Here is a 24,324-nt window from a genome sequence, read left to right as displayed (position 1 = left end):
GTCATCACCACCTCTCACCTGGATGACTGCAGTAGCCTCCTAAGTGATCTCTATGCATTTTCGCTGGCCCCCTACAGTCTATTTTCTTTGTAGCAGCCAGATAAGTCTTTTAAAAATATAAATCTATCACTTGTCTGCTTAAAAACTGCCTATGGCTTCTTTCCCATTATACTTCATACACTATGCTTTGAAAAAAAAATTACAGCCATATCAGGAGCTACAGGATTTACCCATCTGGTCTCTGCTGACTGCTGCCAACCTCTCCATTTGCCCTCTGTCCAGCTAAGCCCCAGCTATATTGGCCTCTCCTCTGTTTTTTGAACATGCCAAGCAATATTCCACACCTCAAGGTTGTCACCTTTTCCTTTGCCCAGAACATTCTTGGCTAAGTCATATTGTCTAAGTCATTCTTGACCTTCAGGACTTGGCACCTCCTCAGAAAAATTTTCCCCGATCTTTTTTCTACCCAAGTGACTCCCCCTGTCTTCTCCCCATCCCAACTTTATTCTTATCCCTGCAGCAGATTTTTTTCATTCACAGTCCTTGCTATCTAACCGTCTTTGCCACGAGACTGCTGGCTTCACAAGGGCAGGGATCATATCTCTTTTACACACCAGTGTATCCTCAGTGCCTAAGCCAGAGCCAGAGTAAATACTCAAAAGATTTGTTGAGTGAATGTGTTAATTAGCCCTGCACTGGTGAAAAGGATACAGAGGACCCAAATGTGGTCTTTCTTTTCTGTAATGTCATAGTCTAATGGATAAAAAACAAGTAAATAGGTAATTGCAAAACTGGTAAATAGTATAGTAGAGACTAGAACCAGACGAAATAGAAACTTGAAGGGGTCCATACCCCAGTGTGGAGTATGTGTGTGAGGAGAGGGGAGGCTGGGTTTTTTATGTGATCCATGGCACCAGCATCTCCCTAGAAGAAATTCAGTTTTTTTTTTAAATAAATTTATCTAGAGTACCAAGTTCCATGTACTGTTTCTTGTTTGTTTGTTTGCTTTTTTTTTGCACATTAAATTTATTTATGGCCCCACTGTTTCATATGTACATTTATGGACTGTCCAAAACAGTAATTTTATCACTCCTAGAAATTTTAAATAATCTAAGTAATTCCTGAAGATCAAGTTTTCAAATTCCTCACTAAGAACACATCCTTAGGTCATCTTTGTGCTCCCAGATAATCAACTATTCAGCTAGCAGCAGTCTGCTTCAAGCACCCATTTTTCATCTGCAAAGTTGGTGATAATCATTTGATTGCCACCAAGTTCTGTACCTTGAGACAGTTATCAAGATCTAAACTTTAAATGGTACTTAACTTCTGTGTTGACCAGATGTCACATTGACGTGTAAGCATACGTGCCTTCTGTTTCACATGCAAGAAATCCCCGCTTCTATGAAAAATTCCCTGACATACAGTCGATGACCAATAACTCAAATGCCCTCAACCCCATCGCCCCATCTGCCGGCGTGGGAACACAGACCCGGGCCGCCTGAGGTCCCACGGACAACATGGGGCGGGCCAAACCAGGACGCTGCTCTCCACGCATTAAAGGACCCTTGGACCAGTCCCGGCCACGGCGGGAACCTTTCTAGCCTCACGGCAGCCACGCCCCTGCCCGGCACTCCGACCACGCCATCGGAGAACAGGCGTCCATGAGGTCCGAGCTACCCTCGTCCCCGGAACCCACAGCGCAGCAAGTCCCCACCGAGCGCGGAGGCTAGAAAATCTGTTTCCTTTTAATATGCCCAAAGTCATACAGCTTCTAAGTGATGGAGCCAGGTTCTATCACTTATTCAAATTCAAAGCCAGGCATCCTGCATCCTTTAAAAAAATTGGAGATGAAATTCACATAATGTAAAATTAATCATTTTAAAGTGAACAATTCAGTGGCAGTTAGTACATTCACAATGTTGTGCAACCACCACCTCTATCCAGTTCCAAAACATTTCCCTTATTCCAACGTAAAACCCCTTACCCATTAAGTAATTTCCCTGCATTACCCTCTATGTACTCTTTTTGATCATCACAATGACCCAATTATACAACTGAGGAAAGCGGGGCTTTAAGAAATTCAGCAATAGGGAGAAGTCCAGAAGTTCAAGGTTACATGGCTAGATGTGGAGCAGTGATTTTGAACCTTAGTTTTCTGACTCTAGAGACTAGATCTTTTATTAATACACATCTTTGGGTAAACGCACAAGGAGGAGGCTGGATTTGGGTATCAAAGAGAGTCAGTCTGTGGGGGAGCAGGGATTTAGAAGCCATAAATGTGCCCTCAAATATTTTTTAAAAAAAAAAAAAGCACGTTGAGGTAAAACTGCAGTTACTGCCAGTCAGGTGGTTGGCAGAGCCAAAAGTAATGTAAGCCCAAGAGCAGCTATAGGCAGAGACTTAGAAAGTCAGGACTGAAGGAAGATCTGCCAAAGCCTCAAGAACAAGGTTTCTAATTCCTTGGACAGCCCCTTGATTCTCCAGGCTGGGGGCTGAAGAGAGGCAAAGAGGCTCGGAGAGTGTGGCTTGCCTTCTGACCGTCTGGCCTAACCAGGAAATGCCTGGTGGTTGTTGGAGAAAGAAGCTGAGGGTACAACTGGGTAAGACACAGGAAGCGGGCCTCGGGCCAACTGCACCCCACTCCGCGGGGGCCTGCAGGGCACGAGGACTCTCAAGGGTGGAGGGCCTCGCCGTAGTATCCGTCTTCTCTCTCCCGGAGGGGCTGTCATCACGCTAGCACCCGTCTTCCACAACATAGGGGTGATCTCTCTGGGGCTTCTCTCTTTCTGGATCTCAGCGACCCCAGAGTTCCCTTTTTAGGGGTCTAAGACAGAGGGGACCCTTCTAAGTTGCCCCTCACGGTTTACTCTTCTCCCTGAAGCGAGACAGCTGTGCGGGCCCCTCTTGCCCCGATGATGGAGGCATTTTCTCACAAGCCCAGGATCTTCTTCGCGATCCGAGTTCCAGTTCAACAATGCGTCGCACTCCGCCCAACCGCGCCCCTCCCGCTGCCAGAGGGCAACTCCATGGAAACTAAAATATCATAACTCCGTGGAAGTATCGCGAGAAGAGCGGATGCTCCCTCGGCAGAGAGAAGAGAGAGGGCGGGAACAAGAGAGGTGGGAGGAGCCTGGGCGCTTCCGAGGTCCCTGGCGGGAGACCATCCCTCCCAGCGGCGCCCCCGCGTGACTGCGCTTTACATAATCCAGGCCGCGCACGTCAGAAGTGGCGTACTCCAGTCCAGACCGAATCAGAGTCGTCATAAGCTCTGTGTCCCGCCCCTTTGTGCTTGATAGACGTCGAAATGAACCAGTGAACAGGCGTCCAGCGCCACCGCGCCCATCCTGGTCCACCCGCACCCGAGGGCCCGCCCGCCTGCCGCAGCCCGCAGCCTGCCGCCGCCAGGTTGTACCTCAGACTGTCAGATAAAGCGGTGGGCCGGGCCGGCGGGGCGGTGAGCACGGCCCGGGCCGGACATGGCGGCACTCTACGCCTGCACCAAGTGCCATCAGCGCTTCCCCTTCGAGGCGCTGTCTCAGGGGCAGCAGCTGTGCAAGGTGCGCGGGCTGGGGCGGCGGCCGGGAACTGGGACGCTAGAGGCGCGGCCCGGAGCTCCCGATTTTGCGGGGACGCCCGGCGGGGTCCCCCGGGCAGGGCGTGGCAGGCCCGCCTATCTCAGGAGCCGCACCCTCCCCGCTGGGGGCCGGCAGGGCACGCGGGGGAGACCCGGGTGCCGTCCAGGCCCCCGCGGCCGGCGTGTCCGGGTGCTTAGCAACCGTGAGGGATTGTTCTCGGACCCCGTGAGGTCGGGGGAGGGATAGCGGGTACCCCGCTTGCCCCCAACCAGCTGCGCCGGAGATCCCTCGTGGGCTGGCTTCCCCGCTGCCGGGCTCTGCCTGGTTCAGGCTTAGGGACCCCCTGCACCGCTTGGGACTGAACTCCAGAGTTGGGTGCTGCCCGGCAGGATCGTCTTGAACTTGGGCGCCTTATGGGCACTTTTCAGCCAGTCTGAGTTGGAGGTAGCGAGGCTTTATAGTAGAGCCCCACAATCAAGCGCACGAAGCCACAAGGTGATTTTTCAGCATTTAGTTAGTGACCTTCAGTCTTCGCCCTAACCAGCTGCTGATCAGATTTTACTCCTATAGGTCCAAGTTCTCTTTTTCGTTTAAGTTGCTTTATCTTGCTTTGCCTGTTTAAATGAATAGAGGTGCTGTGAGGCGACAGTTAAAAGTCACCAAGTCGGCTGGAGAGTGATGTTGAGATATCCCCAGATAATCCAGAGTTTGTGTCTCTGGTATGGATAACTCATAATTGTATGTCATTATTGCCTCAAATGGCCGTGATTTTGTTACTTCTTGTTTACTAAATATGACAGAACTCAAATGTTTGGGTGCCTTTTTTGGCCAAAAAACACATATTTCTGTTTGTGTACATGCATACATGTGTATTTTGATTTTAAAGGAGTATTATATATGTAAGCTAAAATGATTTTAATCCAGCGCTTTGATATCACAAGTGAACCTACTCAAAAATCACACAGTGTCAGAGGAAAAATCTGACTAGAATCCAGGGCTTCTGATTCCCTAGTCTGAAACTTATTCATACATACCTTTGTTTTACAATTTATGACTAGTTCCATATAAATTCTTACTTAACTCCCACATCAATGCAGGGTGGTGATGCCAGTATTACAGAGAAAAAAAATTAGTCCCAGAAAGTTTAAGTGACTCACTCAAGCACAGTGGCTATGCTTGGAATAGTACCCAGGTCTTCTGACTCCTACTGAAGACTGTTTCCATTTCTGACTGCCTTTTAAAATTATATCCTCTTTTCATTTCAGGAATGTCGGATTGCACACCCTGTTGTGAAGTGCACCTACTGTAGGACTGAGTACCAGCAGGAGAGGTACAGTTTTCATTGACCATGCAAGGTGTTAATAGGCTTTTCCTCTTAGAATCTGTAATGCATTTCAATATACAGATCTGTAATCAGTTTCATTGTAATATACAGACCTGTAATCAATTGCATTATATGCAGATTCTGTTATTTCCTATTATAATATGTTGATGGGTGTAAAATACACATATTGTTCCCTAGTTACCCATTGATTGCTACAATTATTAAAGTTATTTATTTTTCAGATCCTTGATAATTTTATATTGTGGTTTTGAACTTTTCAACACTAAGAAACCAATCCCACAACAGTAAAACATGATCCTCATGCTCTAATATGTTTATGTACAGAGCTTGAAGAATTTATAATCCAAAAGAAGGTACTTTTGGAAATGTGACAGTTCTGTTAAAGTTTGTTAACCCTAGTCACATTTGAAACTCATTTACCTTTCTTTACACTTGCTTTGTGTGAATCTCATTTTGAAAAGTGTGAAAAACAGGTGTGAGTGAACACATATTTGGGGGACTTTTTAATATCTGCAAGGTGGTTTATTGGTATAGTAAGTTCAACTTTTGCGGAGCTGTAGCTGTAGGTGATACTGCCTTAAGCATATTGGGGTCTCTTTGCTAGCTCACACATAGACTTAGAAGCCCAATTTTAATCAGCCTCATTTTAATATTTTCCCCATTTTGTTATATTTTCAAACAAAAATAAAAGGTTGAAAAAATTAGACAGTTAACATCCATCTACCCACTTCTTAAATTCTGCAATTTACGTTTACTGTATTTGCATCTATCCATCTCTCCATCAGTATATGAATACATCTTGTTTGTGATACATTTTAAATTTGTGGACATCAGTATACTTGACCCTAAACACTTCAGCATGCATAATATTAACTACAGTTCAATATTTGTTTATGATTTTTAATTTTTTAGGGGTAAAATTTGCACACAGTGAAACGCTCACATCTTCAATGCATCATTTGATGAGTTTTACACGCAGTATACAACTGTGGAACCCCAAACCCCATCAAAATATAAAACATTACTATCACCCCAGAGAGTCTTCTTTTGCCACATCCTGGTCAATCACCGAAGCAACTACTGTTCTGACTTCCTTTCCACCATAGATTAGTTTTACCTGTTTTAGAACTTCATATAAATGGAAACATACACAATATACACTATAAGCTTTATGTTAGCTTTGACATTTAGACCTATGATCCATCTCAAATTAATTTTTGTGTGTAGGGTGAGATGTGAAGTTTAACCCTTAATTCACACCAAACATAAAAATTAATTCAAGATGGATTATAGAAATAGGGTTTTTTGGGGGGATTTTTTTCTAAAATGTCAGGAGCATTTGTATATATTGATATGTATATACATCCCAATCCTTCAGTAATAAATCTAAGAATAAACCCAAATGTTCGGTATCACAGAACCGCTAATGCTAATCCTCTTTCTAGAGGTCTCTTTCAATGTATTTCACTTCCTAAACTGGCAGAAAATTGCCTGGGAAATATTTTATTTGAATATCTCATTTTAATTTAATGTTTTCTACTTTGGGGTTTTCCTTTTGTCTTTTAACTTTATAGTCAGTTTGATAGGAATTGTATGGGAAAATAATCACAAATAATGAATAATCACAAATAATGAATATACTGGATTTTTATGTGATTTTATTTCTAACTCCAGACTATTGTTTAAACTATTCTTAAACATTAAGCATTTGTTTGTACCCCTCTTTGTAAAGGGTTATTTGAAGATGACTTTATTTGAAGATGACTTTATTTGAAGATGATTTTTTTCCCCAAGGCAGTTTATTAATTTAAGATTTAGGTAATTTTATGATCTGGATCTTTACAAAGTAAAGGGTGCTTTTATTTTTTTCAGTGGTTAGCTCTTAGATAAATTGGAAATATTGACAAAATATTTGGTGTTAGCACCTATTTCCCACATCTGGGATTTTCATATACTTGTAGAGAACACAGACAGAGTAAGGTCAATGTGGATACAACCTCTGCACTTATTCTAAACACAGATGCTTTATTCCTCATGTCAAATTCCTCAGCTGGTCATCTGAATTGAGAGGAATTAATCTATTTTCCACTAGTCCATTTTGGTCTAATAGTCTTTTTGAGGGTCCTCTCCATATCTGATAATTTTACTTAGTGATGTTTAGAGATGTCAGTCAGAAATAACTCACTCTCCATTTTAACCAAACCCTTGTTTTATTCAAGGTAATATAATTTATAACCACAAAATATTTAAAAGAGTTACTTGCCAGATACTTAACCTTTAGTTAACCAAGTGCCCAGACCATATTTTATCTTAGTGCTTAGTAATGAGCAAATTCCTTAGGCTTAAGGAAGAATCAGTTTTCAGACATTGTAAGTAAAACAACTTTTTTCTTACGAAGCCTTGTGTCTCTTCCTTAACAGTAAAACCAATACAATCTGCAAGAAATGTGCTCAGAATGTGCAGTTGTATGGAACGGTAAGTAGAGTTTCTCTGTACCTAACAGTGGGTACTCAAGTCTCTCAGGACCTTGCTTTCTGTGGACTATTAATATAATTACAATATTTTTGTTAGAAGACTTTGTTATGTGTAAAAATGTTCTCAGAAAAATTTATCTAGTGTTTTAGCTTTCAGACTTAGCTAACACTTCATAGTAAGGAGTTCTGTGTTTATAGTCACTATGGCAGGATTGTGATTATAATTTTCCTTGAGCAGCTTCAGTAACCAGTATACAAAGAGAAGATGAATCCTATGACTTGACCTCTTTGTTTGGTAACAGTTGACCATTCATTTTGATGAATGATTTGGTTTTTGACTCTCAGTGTTAGGGTTCAGCATACTGTGTCCTGTCAGGCATTCTCCAACATATTTCTACACTGATAACAGCAAAGAGGCCTTTTTGGAAATTTGGAAGCACCTGCTGGTGGCTTCAAAGAGCTGGTTCTATTGAATTTGTTTTAGAAGTCCCAGCATATATGCTAATGATTTTTTGTTATTTGTTTGTTTATTTTAAAATCAGTAGTCCTTGTAGGGAGGGTATACAGCTCAGTGGGAGAGTGGTTAACACGCATGAGTTCCTGGGTTCAATCCTTCCTACCTCCACTTAAAATAAATAAATAAACCTAATTACCTTCCCCTTCACAAAAAAAAAAAAAATAATAGTTCTTTAGGAATTGGGCATTATTTGATCAATGTAAAAGGAAATTTATGAAGTTGGGAATGCATTTTTACCACAACTAATGAGCTATGTATAATAGAAATCATTGCTTTAAAAAACACACTGGTATTTTATGATATACTTACGTGACACTTTTTTTTCCTCTTTAAGCCCAAACCTTGTCAGTATTGCAACATAATTGCGGCATTTATTGGCAACAAATGCCAGCGCTGCACAAATTCAGAGAAGAAGTATGGACCACCATATTCCTGTGAACAGTGCAAGCAGCAGTGTGCGTTTGACAGGAAAGATGATAGAAAGAAGGTAAATCTCTGTGTTTTTCTTGATTTTTTTTTTTATTCAGAGAAATTAAGGTGGGCCAGTATGTTAAAAAGACATATAACAGAGAATGATTTCTCATTTCCTCTCCCAGGTTTTGTTATTGACCTTGAAGAAGATAGTCAGCCATTTTTTTTTCCTTTTTCAGTTTTACTAGGTAGAATTATCACAGTTCGACTGCACATATGATTGTCAGCCTTTGTTTTCTTCATTTATCAAATGTGACCCATTATATTCTAACATTTCATGGGTTAGTATTTCATCAGAATCTGAATTACAGCGATCCAGCATCCCTTATAAGTGAAGTGGTGATTGGCAAAATTCTATAGAACAATGTAAATGAGAGATTGCAACTTAAGCAAAATATAGTCTATTACCAGTTTTACTGTCTGACTCTTTAAATGTTTCTATCTATTGAGGTTAAAGCTCACAAAAAGATAATATAGACGAAGCTCTGTGTGTAATGATGGTGCCTTGGTGGAATTAAAATGGTTTAGATTTGGTCTGTTTAGAACCCTCCAGTGGCTTAGAGTTGCATTATAATAAAACCCAAGCTCCTTCCGTGGCCTGTAGAGTCCATACCTGACTCTCAGTCTTATCTTTCATCACACTCCCTGCGTCTCCCCTTGGTCCAGCCACACTGTCCACCTTTCAGTCCTTCAGAGTCTCATTTCCACCTTTGTGCTGGCTGGACTTTTGCTTTTCCTTCTCTGGAGTGTCATAACTGGTTCCTCATGTCAGGTCTTAGCTCAGATGCCACCTCTCACAGAGACCTTCTTTTACTAACTCCCTCGGTCACTATATCATATTATCCTGCTTATTGTCTTCACAGCATGTGACATTGTGAGAAATTATCTTGTTTATTTGCTTACATGTTGACAACCCCAACTAGAATGTAAGCGCTTTGTCTGTCTTGTTTTCATGCTGTATTACCAGCAGCCTGGCACATAGTAGGTGCTCAATAAATATTTTTTGAATGAAAGAACATAGTACAGAAACTCTCAGTGTCCAGAGGTGCTTTTCAGAGATGCTTAGACTCTCAAAAGCTGACTCTTGCTAACCAAATTCATTAATTTACAATGGGAGGAAATAACTTTCCACTGACCAGAATACTCTTGCCTGCAAACCGGGGCACCTCTTCCCTGAATCAAGATACTGGAGAAGCTGAATTAGTAACTGGAAAGTAACATATAATGATAGTTGGAGCACAAGCTTTTAGGTCCCACAGACCTGAATTCCATCCCACTCCTAGCCTAGCTGAATGATCCTGGGCAAATTGCTCACTCTCATTATGCATCAGTTTCATCATCTCTCTAGTGGAAATAACAGTAGCTACTTCACAAGGACATAGGGAGATTTAATTGAGATAGGTATATAAAACACTTAATTTGAGCCTGAATAAATGGTACCTATGTTATTAATTGGATTACCCTAGAGTTCATTAAGTTTTACTTTCTAGTTATAATCCTATCTTAAGAGTTTGGATATTTTCAGGCACCCTGAATACATATTTACAAACTTTAGGAGGACTAAGCTTAGGGATTGAGGGTGAATAATCTGGACTCAGAGTGTCTGGGTTGAAATCTTTGTTCTGTCACTTATTTGTTGTGTGACTTTGGGCAAATTAATATATCAGTGCCTCAGTTTCTTCATCTGTAAATGAGGCTGATCAGACCTCATCATTGTTATCAAGTGAGTTATGTGTAAAGCCCTTCAAAAAGGATCTGGCACATAAGTACTCAGTGTTATCTATGATTATTGCTTTATGATAGTTTAATTCTCAGAAGGGTTTTTTTATATTTTAAAAGTTGATTTGTGAAGGAGAAATTTGAAATAAAGTGTCCTGTGGTTTGGTGTGTGGTGCTCATGTTAATGTTGGCTCTCTTTTCAGTGCAGTTGCCTTGTTTTCAAACCCTCCTTCAGTGAAAGCTCTTTCCTGGGCAAGGTCTTCTAGAGTATTTTAAAATCAGGCCTTCAGGCCATATCCCATAACCATGAAATGCACCAAACTGAAGTTTGGTTTCAAAAGTCATTTATATGTTTATTAACAAATAATTAGATGCTTATCATGTATCAGATACTGTTTGGGGTATTAGAAATACACTAATGAACTAAACAAAATAGACCTTATTCTCTCAGAGCCTTTATTCATGTGTGTGAGAGATGGATGAGAATAAACAAGGAAATAAATGAACACAAATTTTAGATGTAAATGCTATAAGAAAATAGAGTTATATGGTAGAGAAAGAGAATGACTGAGGAGGCCAGCTTAGATTGGGCAATCAGGAGGCCCTCCAAGGAGATAAAATCTGAGCTGAAACTGCAATGATGAGAAGAAAGCAGCCATGGGAAGCTCTGGAGGGCAAAGATTCTGGGAAGAGGGATCAGCTATGAAAAGACCTGAGGCAAGAATGAGCTTGTCACATGGGAAGAGTGAACTAGGGAATGAGATTATAGAGGCAGGTAGGGGCTACTTTTAAATCAATATAGGCCATGGGAAAAAGTTTGGATTTTGTACTAGATAATGATGAGAAGCCATTGGTTTTTTGTATTTTATTTTTTTGTTTTTATTCTTGGTGGGGGAAGTAATTCGGTTTGTTTATTTATTTATTTACTTTTAGAGGCAGTACTGGGGATTGAACCCAAGACCTCATGCATGCTAAGCATGCGCTCTATGGTTGAGCTATACCCTCCCCACTACCATTGGATTTTAAGAGACGAGAGATATAATCAGATTTACATTTAAGGATCCCTCTCTGGCAGCTATGTGGAAATGATTTATACGGGCCCAGGAGAAGAGGTAGAGAGATCACTTGGGTGGGTCTTGCAGTTGTGAGCACTGAGAATGGCTTTACATAGATGGAAGCAGTAGAGTTTGAAAGAAGTGGACAGATTCAGACTGATGGGCTTGCTAATAAGTTGGGAGGGTGAGGTGCAAAGAGGCTTTGTTAACAACATGAAAGATATTTTAGATAAATGATAGTATGGCCTACCCATGTTCGAGATGGGGCACAAGATCTAATTCAGAGATAAGACATGAAAACTAAAATTCCATAAAATATCAGCACACTCCCTCCCCTGAGTAATTCCAACCAGCCCTGCTGCCCTGCCACCTATACCAGACTGCAGTCTGAGTGCTTTACAGAGGCCCCAGCCTCACAAGATTGTGGAAGCCACATTCTGCTTTCCTAGCCCTGTGCTTTGCACCGTGGTGCAGAGCTGCTTCTACCCAAAGGGATCAACTTTTCTAATTCAAAGTGCCATGGTAAGCCACCACCAGGGACTGGGACCCTGGAAGCTAGTCGCCAATCAGTCTTTTTCTGGAGACATTCTTCCCATCTGAGAAAAGCTATCCAGCATACCATTTCGTGAGCCATTTATAAGGTATTAAAACAAGTATAAATTTTATATGTCATCTTCTGTCTTCTCTTCTCCCTGCTGAATTTTCCTTGGTGAGCACCATGGAGGTATTTGTGTCTTTTGAAATTCTTGTGGGAGCTTTGCCCTGGCTTTTGTTAAGTTGAAGAAAAACAAAACCATAAGACACAAAAAATTAGCAGCTTATATTTTTAAAGCAGTTTTTGTATGCCTGGCACCATGCTCTACCTACATTATGTCACTAAATCCTTACTCCAGCCCTCTGAAGTAAGTACTGTTATCCTTCATTTTATAGTTGAAGAAATTGACCCCAAGAGAGCTCAGGTGACTTACCTAAGGTCACACAGCTCATAAGTGGCAGATCTGGGACTTAACCAAAGGTTCTAGCTCCTAAGACCCATGTTCTCAGTCACTGCACTATTACATTCCTTCTTCTTTATCTTGTCTCCTCATCTTTCAGGTAGACGGGAAATTGCTGTGCTGGCTGTGCACACTTTCATACAAGCGGGTCCTCCAGAAGACCAAAGAGCAGAGGAAGCACCTGAGCAGCTCTTCCCGTGCCAGCCACCAGGAGAAGGAGCAGTACAGTCGACTGAGTGGTGGTAGCCATTATAACAGGTAACCCCGAGATGCATAAGATAGGACTAGAGGTGCTGGTAGGTCAGATGTAATACTCACACAGTTAGCCGTGGAGCATACCATTTTGTATAAATTTTCCATGTTCTCTCTAGTTACTAGTCTCTAGAAGGAATCTCCTTTGTCATGTTTTATAATTCATGTATCTTTCCAAGGACCAGAGAGACTTCCCTAAGGCATCAGGATTTTCTGACTTGGTTTGTACTGTGTCTTAAAAGTTTGTGGAACTTATTCCACTTTCACATGTAATGTTCACCCCATCCTTAGAGTGGATTTTCTCCCTAGAAGATTGGACAGTTCACTGTCTGAGGGATGCAGCTTTTTTATGCATATTTGGATAGCAGATTGTTAGATATCCCAGGTTTGTCCTTGTGAGAGCCAGTCAAAAAGAAGTCCTTTCTTCGTTGTCTTCAGCTTCCTTTCAGAGTATCTGTAGTGTTGTTAAGAGTTTGGTTTGGATCGAATCCTGCCTAAGTCTCTATATGGGATCATGGGCAAGTTTCTTCATCTGTAAAATGAGGGAAATAATAATGCTACCTCATGGAGTTATTGTGGAAATAAATTATATAGTATGTACATAGTGATTAGTTTTATAACTGGTATATAGGAAGTTTCGGTACATTTTAGTTATTCATTGTTATTATCACTATTGTGATTTTGTTTGTTCATTCAGAAACATTGTTAAGTACTTTTATAGGCTGGGCAATCTACAAGGAGTGCAGAGATAAGTAAAAGAATCACACTGCTCTCTAAGAGTGTGCAGTCTGTAGGGAAGACAGACCTGTAATCAGATCATTGCAGGATAATTCAGTGGGTACCACGGAAACATGTCAAGATACAGGCATGAGAGGCAAGTAATTAACTGCCTCGGGAAGTCAGGCACAGGAGGCTCAGAGAAGAGCTGGTGTTGGCGCTAGATCTTAGGATGAGTCAGAATCATCAGATAAGGAATGGGCAGAGACATTCCAGGCTGAGGGAATAGCATTTGCAAAGACACGGAGGGCACATGAGACCACAGGGAACTCTAGAGAACAGCAACTCCTTTTATTTTGCTGGAGCCTATGGTTGGGAGCTGGAGAATAGGAGGAGAAATACAGCATGAATTTGACCCTGGCATTAACGGGAAGCCACTGAAAGTAATTTTGCAGGGGAGGGAATAAATCTGTATTTAAAAAAAATTAACACAGACTATTATGGAGAATGCATTGGAGGAAAAAGAGACTGGGGACTAGTTAAAAAGCTTTTTTGATAAGAGTGCCAGTAAGAGATGTTAATAGAGAATCTCAACTAAGGCAGTGGTACTGAGCATCGAAGAGGCAAATTCAGGAAGAGACTTTAGAAGGAGAATTTATGAGTAAATTAGATAATCTGATGAACAGATAAATGGGCATAAGCTGGATGAGTAAAGGATAATTTTCAGGTTTCTTACATGGGTGAATGGATAGATCCTTAGAATATAGGCAGGGCAGAAGAGAAGTTCAGTTGTGGAAAGTTGAGGCTGAAGCATCAAGAAGAATTTTTTAGCCTTTTCCATGGTAACTTGGAGGCAGTCAGCTGCTTTAGGATGAAGCTGACCAGCCACTGGCTGCCAGAAACTCACTTGAAGTGGACGATGAATGCAAACTTCATACCATTACGAGAACTGTATGGCTGTGGAAGTTGCTGCAGACACTCTAGGTGAGGAATGGAAGGGTTATGTGGTCTGAATCAGTGGTGGGAACAACAAACAAGGTTTTCCCACGAAGCAGGATGTTGACCCACGGCCTTGTCCCCCTGCCACTGAGTAAAGGGCATTCCTGTTACAGGCCCAGTAGGGCTGCAGAAAGCACACACAGATCTGTACGAGATTGCATTGTATATCTGTGTGTTCTCAATTTGGTCATTGTGAAAAAAAAGGGGAGAAGGATATTCCTGTACTTATTGATACTGCTGTGCTGCATCACCTGGGGCCCAAAAGAGCTAGAATCTGCAGACTTTTCAGTCTCTGTGAAGAAGATGATGTCCACCGATATGTTGTGAGAAAGCCCTTAAAGAAGGTAAGAAACCTAGGACCAAAGTACACAAGATTCAATGTCTTACTACTTCACATCTTCTGCAACACAAACATTGGTGTATTGCTCTGAAGAAACAACATACTAAGAAAAATAAGGGAAAGGCTGCAGAACATGCTAAACTTTTGGCTAAGAGAAGGAAGGAGGCCAAAGAGTAACGCCAGGAACAGATTGCCAAGAGATGGTGGCTGTCCTCTCTGAGAGCTTTGACTTCTAAGTCTGAGCCCAGTTAAAAATGAGATGTTCTAATAGTAGCAATAAATAAGATCTGACATCAAAAAAAAAAAAAAAAGAGAGAGAGAAAGAACAAAAAAATTATTATTTAGTGGGAGCTTAGCATAGAACTCGGAAGAGAGATTTGAACATGAGTCATTGGTAGCATGTAAGAGTCAGTGGTAGTAGAGACTACTTAAAAATGTGGATTTCTGTGGCCCTACCCCAGAGTTTAATTCAGTACGATGTAGGATAGACTCCAGGAATCTGCATTGTGTTAGAAACGTCCCAAATGATTCTGATGTAGGTGATCTGAGGAACATAAGTACCAACCACTATGATAGATAATTGTTAAAACCATGCTCTTAAAAAAATGCTCTTGAATGATGCAACTCATATCAGAGGCTGAGAACAGATTCCAGAAGCACTCAAGGAAAATGGTGTGAATATTTGCAAAACAAGTATCAGGGTTAATATCTGAAATATACAAAGTACACATACAGCTCTATAGCAAAAAAGCAAATAATCCAATTAAAATTGGGTAAAAGACTTGAATAGGCATTTTTCCAAAATGTCTAGTAGATACAAAATGGCCAGTAGATACATGAAAAGGTGCTAAACATCACTAATCATCAGAGAAATGAAAATCAAAACCACAGTGAGATAATCACTTCACATTTGTTAGGATGGCTGTTATCAAAAATACAAGAGAGAACAAATGCTGGTGAAGATGTGGAGAAAAGGGAACCCTTATACACTGTTAGTGGGATGTATATTGGTATAGCCATTATGGAAAATAGTATGATATTTCCTCAAAAAATGAAAAATAAAACTATTATATGATCCAGCAATCACTCCTGGGTATGTATCTGAAGGAAATAAAATTAATATCTCAAAGAGATATCTGCACCCCTGTGTCTATTGCAGCTTTATTCACAATATCTAAGATATAGAAGCAACCTAAATGTCCTTTGAAGGATGAGCAGGTAAAGAAAGTGGGATATATATACACAATGGAATATCCAGCCATAAAAAAAGAAGGAAATCCTGCCATTTGGGATAACATGGATACATCTGGAGGGCATGTGCTAAGTGAAATGAGCCAAATAGAGAAAGACAAATACTGTGTGGTATCACTTTTATGTGGAATCTTTAAAAAAAAAAAGCCAGTTTTGTAGAAACAGAATAGAATGGTAGTTGCCGGGGCTGAGGGAGAGGGAAATGGGGAGGTGAAGGTCAAAGAATATAAACTTCATAAGAAATAGTAGTTCTGAGGATCTAATGTACAGCTTAGTGACTATAGTTAATATGGTATTATATGCTTGAAAGTTGCTGAGAGTAGATCTTAAGCATTCTCACTATAAAAAAAAAGAAATAAGTATGTGAGGTGAGGGGTCTATTAATTATCTTGATCTTGGTAATCATTCCATAATGTACATGTATATCAAATTGTCACCTTGTACACTTTAAATATATACAATTACATTTGTCAGTTATTTCTCAATAAAGTCAGGGGGAAAAAAGGACGGTATGGTCAATGATATCAAATGTTGAAAAGAGGCCAAGTAAGAAAAGATCTGAAGCAGCTTTTGGGCTTAGCATTTGGGTATCTATCAAAGTGAAGGGGTTGCAGACCAGTTTTAGGGGGTGAACTTATTAGAGCTAAAACTGACGTTTAGTGTTGTTGTGGGACTCAGATACCAGTAGATTCACAGAAATAAAGTGAAGAAGAACTAGACTTGGAGTTCAAATATGTCAACCTGATGTCTAGTCCCAGCTTCACTACTAACTAGCTGTCTATCCCTGGGTAGGTCAGTTAACTTTGATGAGCTTCAGTTTCTGCAAAGTAGAATTAATCCCTTGTATGTGCCTCACAGACTTACAATATGCATGTGAGACAATGAATGTGAAAGTACTTTTTAAACTATAAGATAGATTATACTTCTTATTGAAGTTCCATTGACTCTGCTCTCATAGTTATTAATAAAGCACAAAATATTTAATTAAGGCCAAGAATTTTGGGGGGTGGGGAGGGACCATGGAAATGAGCTACCCAGGCATCCAAGACCTATGAAATCAACACTTTGGTAGATTTTAATGGTCAAGAATAATTAGCTCTTGCATAGAAGAGCTATAGTATTACATTGGTCCCATTTGAGAAGACTTCCATATTGATGTTTTATTAATCTTTGATTTCTAATATGTGTCTTTCTCTTTTTTTGCCATTAATAGTCAGAAAACACTTTCTACGTCTTCAATTCAAAATGAAATCCCAAAGAAAAAATCCAAGTTTGAGTCAATCACAACCAATGGAGACAGGTAAGCCAATCTGAGTATGTGTGCATGCTTCTGTTTGAAATGCATTAATAGTTCCTGAAACAGGTATGCATTTTAGGGTTTGCCATGGAGCTAATCTGTGGTTATCAGTGAACTTCTTAGGGTCACTACTCTAGCCACGTGATGTCTTATAAATAAGCAATACTGATATATGTTTATAAATTCAATCTTGCCATTAAAAGACTGCAATATTCCTCAGTCTGTGAGGGATAACGTATGAGAGACAGCCCAATGCAGCCTGAGTAGACATTTTTCCAAAGAAGACATACGTATGGCCAACAGATACATGAAAAGATGCTCAACATCACTAATCATCAGGGAAATGCAAATCAAAACCACAAAGAGGTAGCACCTCACACCTGTTAGGATGGCTGTTATCAAAGACAGATAACAAATGCTGGCAAACATGTGGACAAAAGGGAACCCTTGTGCAGTCTTGGTGGGATTGTAAATAGGTGAGCCACTACGTAAAATAGTATGGAGGTTCCTCAAAAAATTAAAAATAGAACTGTCATATTTTCCAGCAATTTCACTTCTAGGTATTTACCCAAAGTGAAAAAAACACTAATTTGAAAAGATATATGCACTCCAATGTCCATTGTAGCATTATTTACAATAGCCAAGATATAAAAGTAAACTAAGTGTCCATCAGTAGACAAAATATGATGTATGTCCACACACACTCACGTGCACGCACGTGCGCACACACACAGTGGAATATTGCTCAGCCATAAAAAATGAAATATTGCTATTTGCAAGAACATGGATGGATCTAGAGGGTATTATGCTAAATGAAGTAAGTCAGAGAAAGACAAATACTGCATGATCTCACTTACATGTAGAATCTAAAAAACAAAACGAAGTAAAATGAAAACAGACTCATAGATATGGAGAACAAATAAGTGGTTGCCAGAAGGTTCGGTGTAAGGAAGGGGTTGGGCAAAATAGGTGCAGGGGATTAAGAGAGATGGACCTCCAGTTATGCAGTAAAAACAAAGTTACGAGGATATAATATACAGCATAAAGAATATGGTCAATAAAATAATAACTTTATATGGGGACTGATGTTTACTAGACTTATGATCATGTTGGATGCAAATGTCAAATCATTATGTGGTATACCTGAAACTAACATAATATTGTACCTCAACTATATTTCAATTAAAAAAAGAAGTCGGTAGAGCAGAGTATTAGGAGCTTTGGGGATAACAAGTTATTTATACTAGCCCATTACTCCATTTTATTTGTCACTCTAATTGTGGTTTAAATAGATTCTGTTGAGTTGAGGGAAGACAGTCCCCTGGCAGGTATTGAAACCAGTGGAGACTGATGATGGGTCCTTTCAATAGTTTCCTCTGTATGCCTTGTTTTATTATTTTACATTTACTTTTTGTTATCCAGTAATTCTGCATATTTATCAATTAGAAAAGCAGTGATCCATTCTTCTTATATGCTTCATATAGACTGAGGGGGAATATTCTTATCAATGGACTGTGTCTTCCCATTCTAGCCATAGAAATGTTTGACTTGGTGACTATGAGGAAGTATGTCCAGTGGTTTACCTCGTTATTTGGAGTTTCTACCTGTATAGAGAATTGCTGGTTACTGGATGTTGTTGGAGATGTAGGAAAGAACCAACAACAAGAGGGATCTAGAGTAGTTGCTATATTGGTATAGGCAGTTGGGAATCAGTATCGCAGTATCTGCTGAGGAAAAACAGGTTTGTGTTTTACTTAAAGGTTGCCCTGGGAAAAGTAAAGTGCTTCCTTTGGGAAGTCTCTAGAGAAGGGTGGGATTTGACTCTCTTGGCAGTGATTCCTTAACTTGTTTGGGTCTGAGACACCTCTGACCAGCCTGAAAAACCTCACCCTAGAAACCACCCTTTGTATATATATACACAGAATTGTATACACAATTTCAGAGCTTTACAGATTCCCTGAAACTGGTCCTGGTTAAGAGACTCTACTAAAAGGACAGAGTTCACCTGGCACTTCGACAAACTGAAGTGCTCAGAGACTGTTACTGGGAGAATTCTGTTGAAAACCCAGGTTGTGATGTGACTCTGAAGTTTGCCACCTCTTTGTTCCTTTCCTAACTAAATGTCACAGAATTCTTGACATCAGAAGTGACAATCAACAGGCCAATTGTAGCATGGGGGAGTTGGCTTCCTTTGTATTAATTTCATCTTCTTTTTATCATTTTTTAAAAGGACTGACTGCTCTTAGGGTGGAATATAGCAGCTTCTCAGCAGCTGCACCACATCATGGGCTTTGGAGCAGAAAACAAAGAGCCAAAAACTATGGGGCGCTTTAAAGAAAAATGTATAAGCTTACAGTTGATAATTTATCCAGATTCTAGGGAAATTATCTAATCAAAAAAATGGACTCTCTCACCCATAAATAACTGTGGATGTTCAATGAACCTGAAACAGAATATCCTTGGCTCTTGTGAGATGGCATTTTTTTCCTGAATGTGAGCAAAGATGCTGCTCTGGGTTGTGGCTTTGGTTGGTATAGTTGTCTGATGGCCACCTTGCCAGTGCAGTTTAGCGAATACTCTTGAGTCAGGTGTATATGGAGCATTGTGCTTGTTGCTGGGGATTCAGATAGTTGCTCCTGCCCTTGCACTTGCAGTCAAGTGGCCTATGATGTGTCCTCAGGTAGAAAAAAATTTATCCATCCAACTCATTTTTTTCCCTTCCATTTTTCTACTTAGCTTTTCCCCAGATCTGGCTCTGGACTCACCAGGCACTGACCACTTTGTCATCATTGCCCAACTGAAGGAAGAAGTAGCCACTCTGAAGAAGATGCTGCATCAAAAAGATCAAATGATTTTAGAGAAAGAGAAGAAGGTACTGTTTAGTTAATATTTCTCAGACCAGAGTGATGCGAGTGGGTAAAGTGTGTGACTCAGGGCATGATGCTAACTCTGTTTGATGAATGTTTGTTGGGTATTTACCATTGATGCTTTGAGAGAGAAATCCAGTGGCAAGTTTGGGATGTCCTGGAGAGAAGCTTGCTTTCTGCCAAGATGACTCCTAGCATTGTATTACCATCATGAATCCACTACAGTCAAATGGGTTTAGAAAATTGATTTTTCTTTCTTTCGTTTGGAGGAAGCGTCCACTTCTAAGGGAAGACTCATGTTGACCAAGCTTACAGAGATGATGTATAAAACAACAATGTCTGCCTCTTAATTCCTAGTAGGGCATACAGCAGAGTACTCTTCTCAGCATAAGCTATCTAGAAAGGCTGTAATCAGTGGGTGACGAATGAGCATGGAATTGGGAGGTAGTTATGTAATTGGAATTTTTAATGCTCTCGGGCTAAGGGAACTGGATGCCTCCATCTCTATTTTTGGGATGGCTGTATCCATGGGACAGTAATACTCATACTCTGTGGGCCAGCTCTCTCTCCTCCCTGGGCAGTGTTTAGGTAGGCCTTCCTCCATGACTGCGTCACTTTGCTTCCATTGCTGACAGCTTGCTTCCTGAGTGACCCATTCTTTAAGCTTGTTAATATCTTCAGTGAAGTCTTATTCTGGCCTAAGAGTCATCCTCCATCTTTAGGGGAGCTTTATATGTCCTTGTTTTGATTCATGTCTATTATTTCTTATTTTCAGATTTTTAGAGAGTATCTCATTTTTGCCTTAATATTTTAATAGCAGTAATAACAATAGCTAACTTTTATTGGTTGCTGACTACATGCCTGACTCTATCCTAAGTGCTTTATATGTATTAACTCATCTATCCTCATAACAACACTTTGAGGTAGGAATTATTATTATCATTTCATAGATGAAGAATGCCTTCCGTGTTTTTCTTCTTTGGTTCCAGTTTCTTCTGTTAGGTCTTTTTCTCCCTTAGGCTGTATGTTGTCTTGCACTGTGTTTGGAATGCTGTGATTCATTCTGAATGGCTAACAAAGACATAATGTTAAAATCTTTACATGCGTTCTTTCCGTCTGATTTCTACCTCATTTTACAGATGAGGAAATGGACCTAAAGAGATTAAATGATGTGTCCAAATCACATAGCTGATAAATGGCAAAACAAAGGAATGAATCCAAGTCTTTCTGACTCTACCATTCTTTCTACTGTGCTGTGCTTTTTTCTGCCAATAAGGTGGAGATTCATGGGAAGAGACCAGTATTGTTTCCAGTTTACTACATGACTATCAGATAAAAGTGGAGGCAAGAATACTTCCTTCATGAACTAGATCAGAGCAGCACATAAAAGGATTTTTACAAAATAGAGACAAAATGAACACTAGTGCTTTGCAAAGTTAGGATTTTAAAGAGCAAAAACAAATAGTAGATTGTTTCCTGTAACTTTCAGAATCAAGGTCACGCTCCCTGGCTTGGAACACAGGCTCTCCCGCATCATGCCTGCCTATCTGTAGCCTCATCTCCTGCCACTCTCCACACTCATCAGTCATTTGAACAGGCTCTCGAGTATCTCGCATTCTACCTGTGCCCATGCTGTTCCCTTTGCTTGGATGCCCTTTTCCTTACCTCACGTGCCAGTTGCTGCTTGTACCTAAAAACTCAGCTCACACATCACTTCTCTGATTTAGACATCTCTTCTCTGTACTCCTTGAATAGCCTAGTCAGTAGAAGAAGGCCTGGAGTTTGAATTTTAGCTCTGCTTCTTGCTAATGTGTTTGATCTTGGCCACGTTACTTAGCCCTTTCTAAGCCTTGATGTTCCCAGGTGTAAAATGGGAAGAATTATTATTTCCTCCCCAGAAGGTTATGATAAGATTGAATGAAATAATATAATCAAACAGTTTGCCTGGAACAGGGTAAAAATTCAGTAAATAGCAGCAGCTGTTATTCTCAGGGCTTCTCTCAAACTATCAGTCATATTTGTTATAATCACTGAATTATTTGAAGGTGAGTATTTGGAAGATTATTGCATATGTTAAATACATGAAATCTCTAAAACCTGTTAGTGGTTAAGTATCATAAATACTGCTTCAGGATTTTGGGTAAGTTTCAGGAAATTGTTAGAAAAAGTAAGATACATCATTCCCTGGCTTTGATATAGGTATGGATCTTTAGGAAAGCCCTGGGTTTCATTAATTTGGAGGACCATTTAGCTCTCTGATACCAAAACATTTTTCATTGCACAGAAATTTCTTCTGGTCACTGCTTTTTTCCCGTCAGATCACAGAGTTGAAGGCTGATTTTCAATACCAGGAATCTCAGATGAGAGCCAAAATGAACCAGATGGAGAAAACCCATAAGGAAGTCACAGAACAATTGCAGGTGACTGCTTATTTAATACAGTTACTCTGGTGTATTTAGCTGATCGTATTTTAAATGATCATCTCTTAGATTTTTTTTTCTCAAAGAATTGACAAATCACATTAGTCCATCTTTTAGTTGTCTTTGTTTCATTTTTTTTGATCTTTCTTCAATCACTTTATTTTTATTTTTATTACTTTTTTTATTGAGTTATAGTCATTTTACAATGTTGTGTCAAATTTGTCTTTGTTTCATTCTTGGATGTGTTCTGATCTTTTTCCCTCAAAAACAGTGGAATTAATGTGTTCTTTGATTTTTGGATAAACCAGATGTGATTCCAGATGTCTGAATTGTAGATTCTGTTCATCCGGCACATTAAGGCACTCCGTGTTTTGTTTGTTTTGCATAAAGCATCCTTTTGTGACAGTGACTCCCAGGAGATTCAAGTACACTGACTATAACCTCCAGCAAATACTTCCTTCCCCCTGAACCAAGCCCTAGAGCTTTCTGTTGTTTTCTGCCTCTACAATTTGTTCTTCTCTTCCTGACCTCTACATTGTCTGCCTTAGCATCTGCATGAAAAACATATCCTATCCTGCTAAAATAGCCTTCCTGCACTGATTTTTGTTTTGTTTTGTTTTTTTTAAGGCCAAAAACCGAGAGCTCCTGAAGCAGGCAGCTGCCCTGTCCAAGAGCAAGAAGTCAGAGAAGTCGGGAGCTATAACCTCTCCATGAGAGACCACAAAGAGGCTCCCGGCAACAGCAAATGGATTCCTGGGTTAGGGTGGCAACCTGGCTGTTCTCTGGGAATTGCAACCTTTAAGAAATCTCTTATTTTATTACAGTTACCGTCCTTTGTGCGATTGCAGTGGGCTGAATGGAAACACCTGGTTTGTACTGTGCTATGACTGCATGCTTGAATGTTTGGGGTTTTGAGCTCTCTCTCTCTAACTCTCTCACACTCTCACTCTTTTCTCTCCCCTCCACCCTTCCCTCAGTACTTCTGTCTGTCTGTCTCTATCTCTTTTGGTACTTTTTTGTTTGTGTGTGTGGTGGTCACTGCTCAGTGTTATGTGCAGAATGTTTTTTTTCTGTCCATCATTGCATCCTGCCATACCCATGAGCAAATAATTTGGCATTAATTACATATCACTGCCACCCTCTGAACTTTGAAAACTGCCACCTTAAGACTTGGTACAATGGCAGAGACTTTCTCTCTCCAATAAACCTTTTGCTTCAGGGTATACTCTTGGGTTTTTTTCCAGGTATATTATGTATGAACTTTGTATTATGTATAGTCAGAGTTTTATTTATTTTTTAAAAAAAGAAACTTTTTCTTGATAAAGGAATAATGGTAGCCTAGCTTGTTCTTGTAAAAGTGATGCCTCTTGAAAAAAAGTCCTACTCTCTAGCTTTTAGAAAAAGAATCAGATCTTTTCTTTCTTATTACCTTGGAGTCTTAAAAACTGATTGCTAAGGTTAAAAAATTCAATATGTAAGTATGGAGTTAAGTGCCTTTTGGAGGATTTCTTAGAAGAGCATTTAAGAAGATACTTAAGGGAGGTAGCAAAGTTTGGGACAGTCTGTCTTTCTAAGTAAGGGCAGAAAGAAAGGTTGTCCAGGTTGTACTGGACACTTCCCGCCCCCATCCCTTTCCTAACTGTTTTATGTGACTGATTTTAAATTCTCACACTGCCATCTCTTTTTTAAAAACAATTACTCTTTACTTGCTTTATCAGTTGTCATACTGGGCCATTGTCGGATAACTTTTTTTTAAACATGATTCAAAATGGGGTAGTATGTGAACTACAGAGCATTTCAGCAGTTGGTATGAGCTGCTCAAGTATGGACTCTGACTGGGAGAAATGATGTCACTGTACCTTCTCTCCACTCCTCCTCACCCACCCTAGCCTGTACACTCCCTGCTTTTAATGGAAATGTATTGAAAACAGGTGCTTTTTAAAAACAGCTTGGCCCCAGCCAGCATTGTGTCCTGTTTTCCCTTCTTGACCGAATAGGCACATGGATTTACTTTTCCAGGAGAGATGATA

General features: G+C 40.1%; 1 protein-coding gene across 1 annotated transcript; it reads left to right on the top strand.

Annotated features, from left to right (window-relative positions):
- Nucleotides 1–3,358: 3,358 nt before the first annotated feature.
- Nucleotides 3,359–23,720, top strand: FAM76A (family with sequence similarity 76 member A). Its single transcript, XM_010993767.3, has 9 exons — nucleotides 3,359–3,557; nucleotides 4,841–4,905; nucleotides 7,341–7,395; nucleotides 8,246–8,398; nucleotides 12,252–12,409; nucleotides 16,924–17,010; nucleotides 19,744–19,879; nucleotides 22,193–22,294; nucleotides 22,922–23,720. Exons 1-9 carry the CDS (start codon nucleotides 3,477–3,479, stop codon nucleotides 23,006–23,008), a joined length of 924 nt encoding a protein of 307 aa, XP_010992069.2. The 5' UTR covers nucleotides 3,359–3,476; the 3' UTR covers nucleotides 23,009–23,720.
- The last annotated feature ends 604 nt before the right edge of the window (nucleotides 23,721–24,324 follow it).

The sequence above is a fragment of the Camelus dromedarius genome, chromosome 14 (genome assembly GCF_036321535.1).
Source record: "Camelus dromedarius isolate mCamDro1 chromosome 14, mCamDro1.pat, whole genome shotgun sequence".
Classification (NCBI taxonomy): Eukaryota; Metazoa; Chordata; class Mammalia; order Artiodactyla; family Camelidae; genus Camelus; species Camelus dromedarius.
The sequence above is the reverse complement of the archived record's forward strand: the minus strand, read 5'-3'. Positions and strand labels throughout refer to the sequence as shown.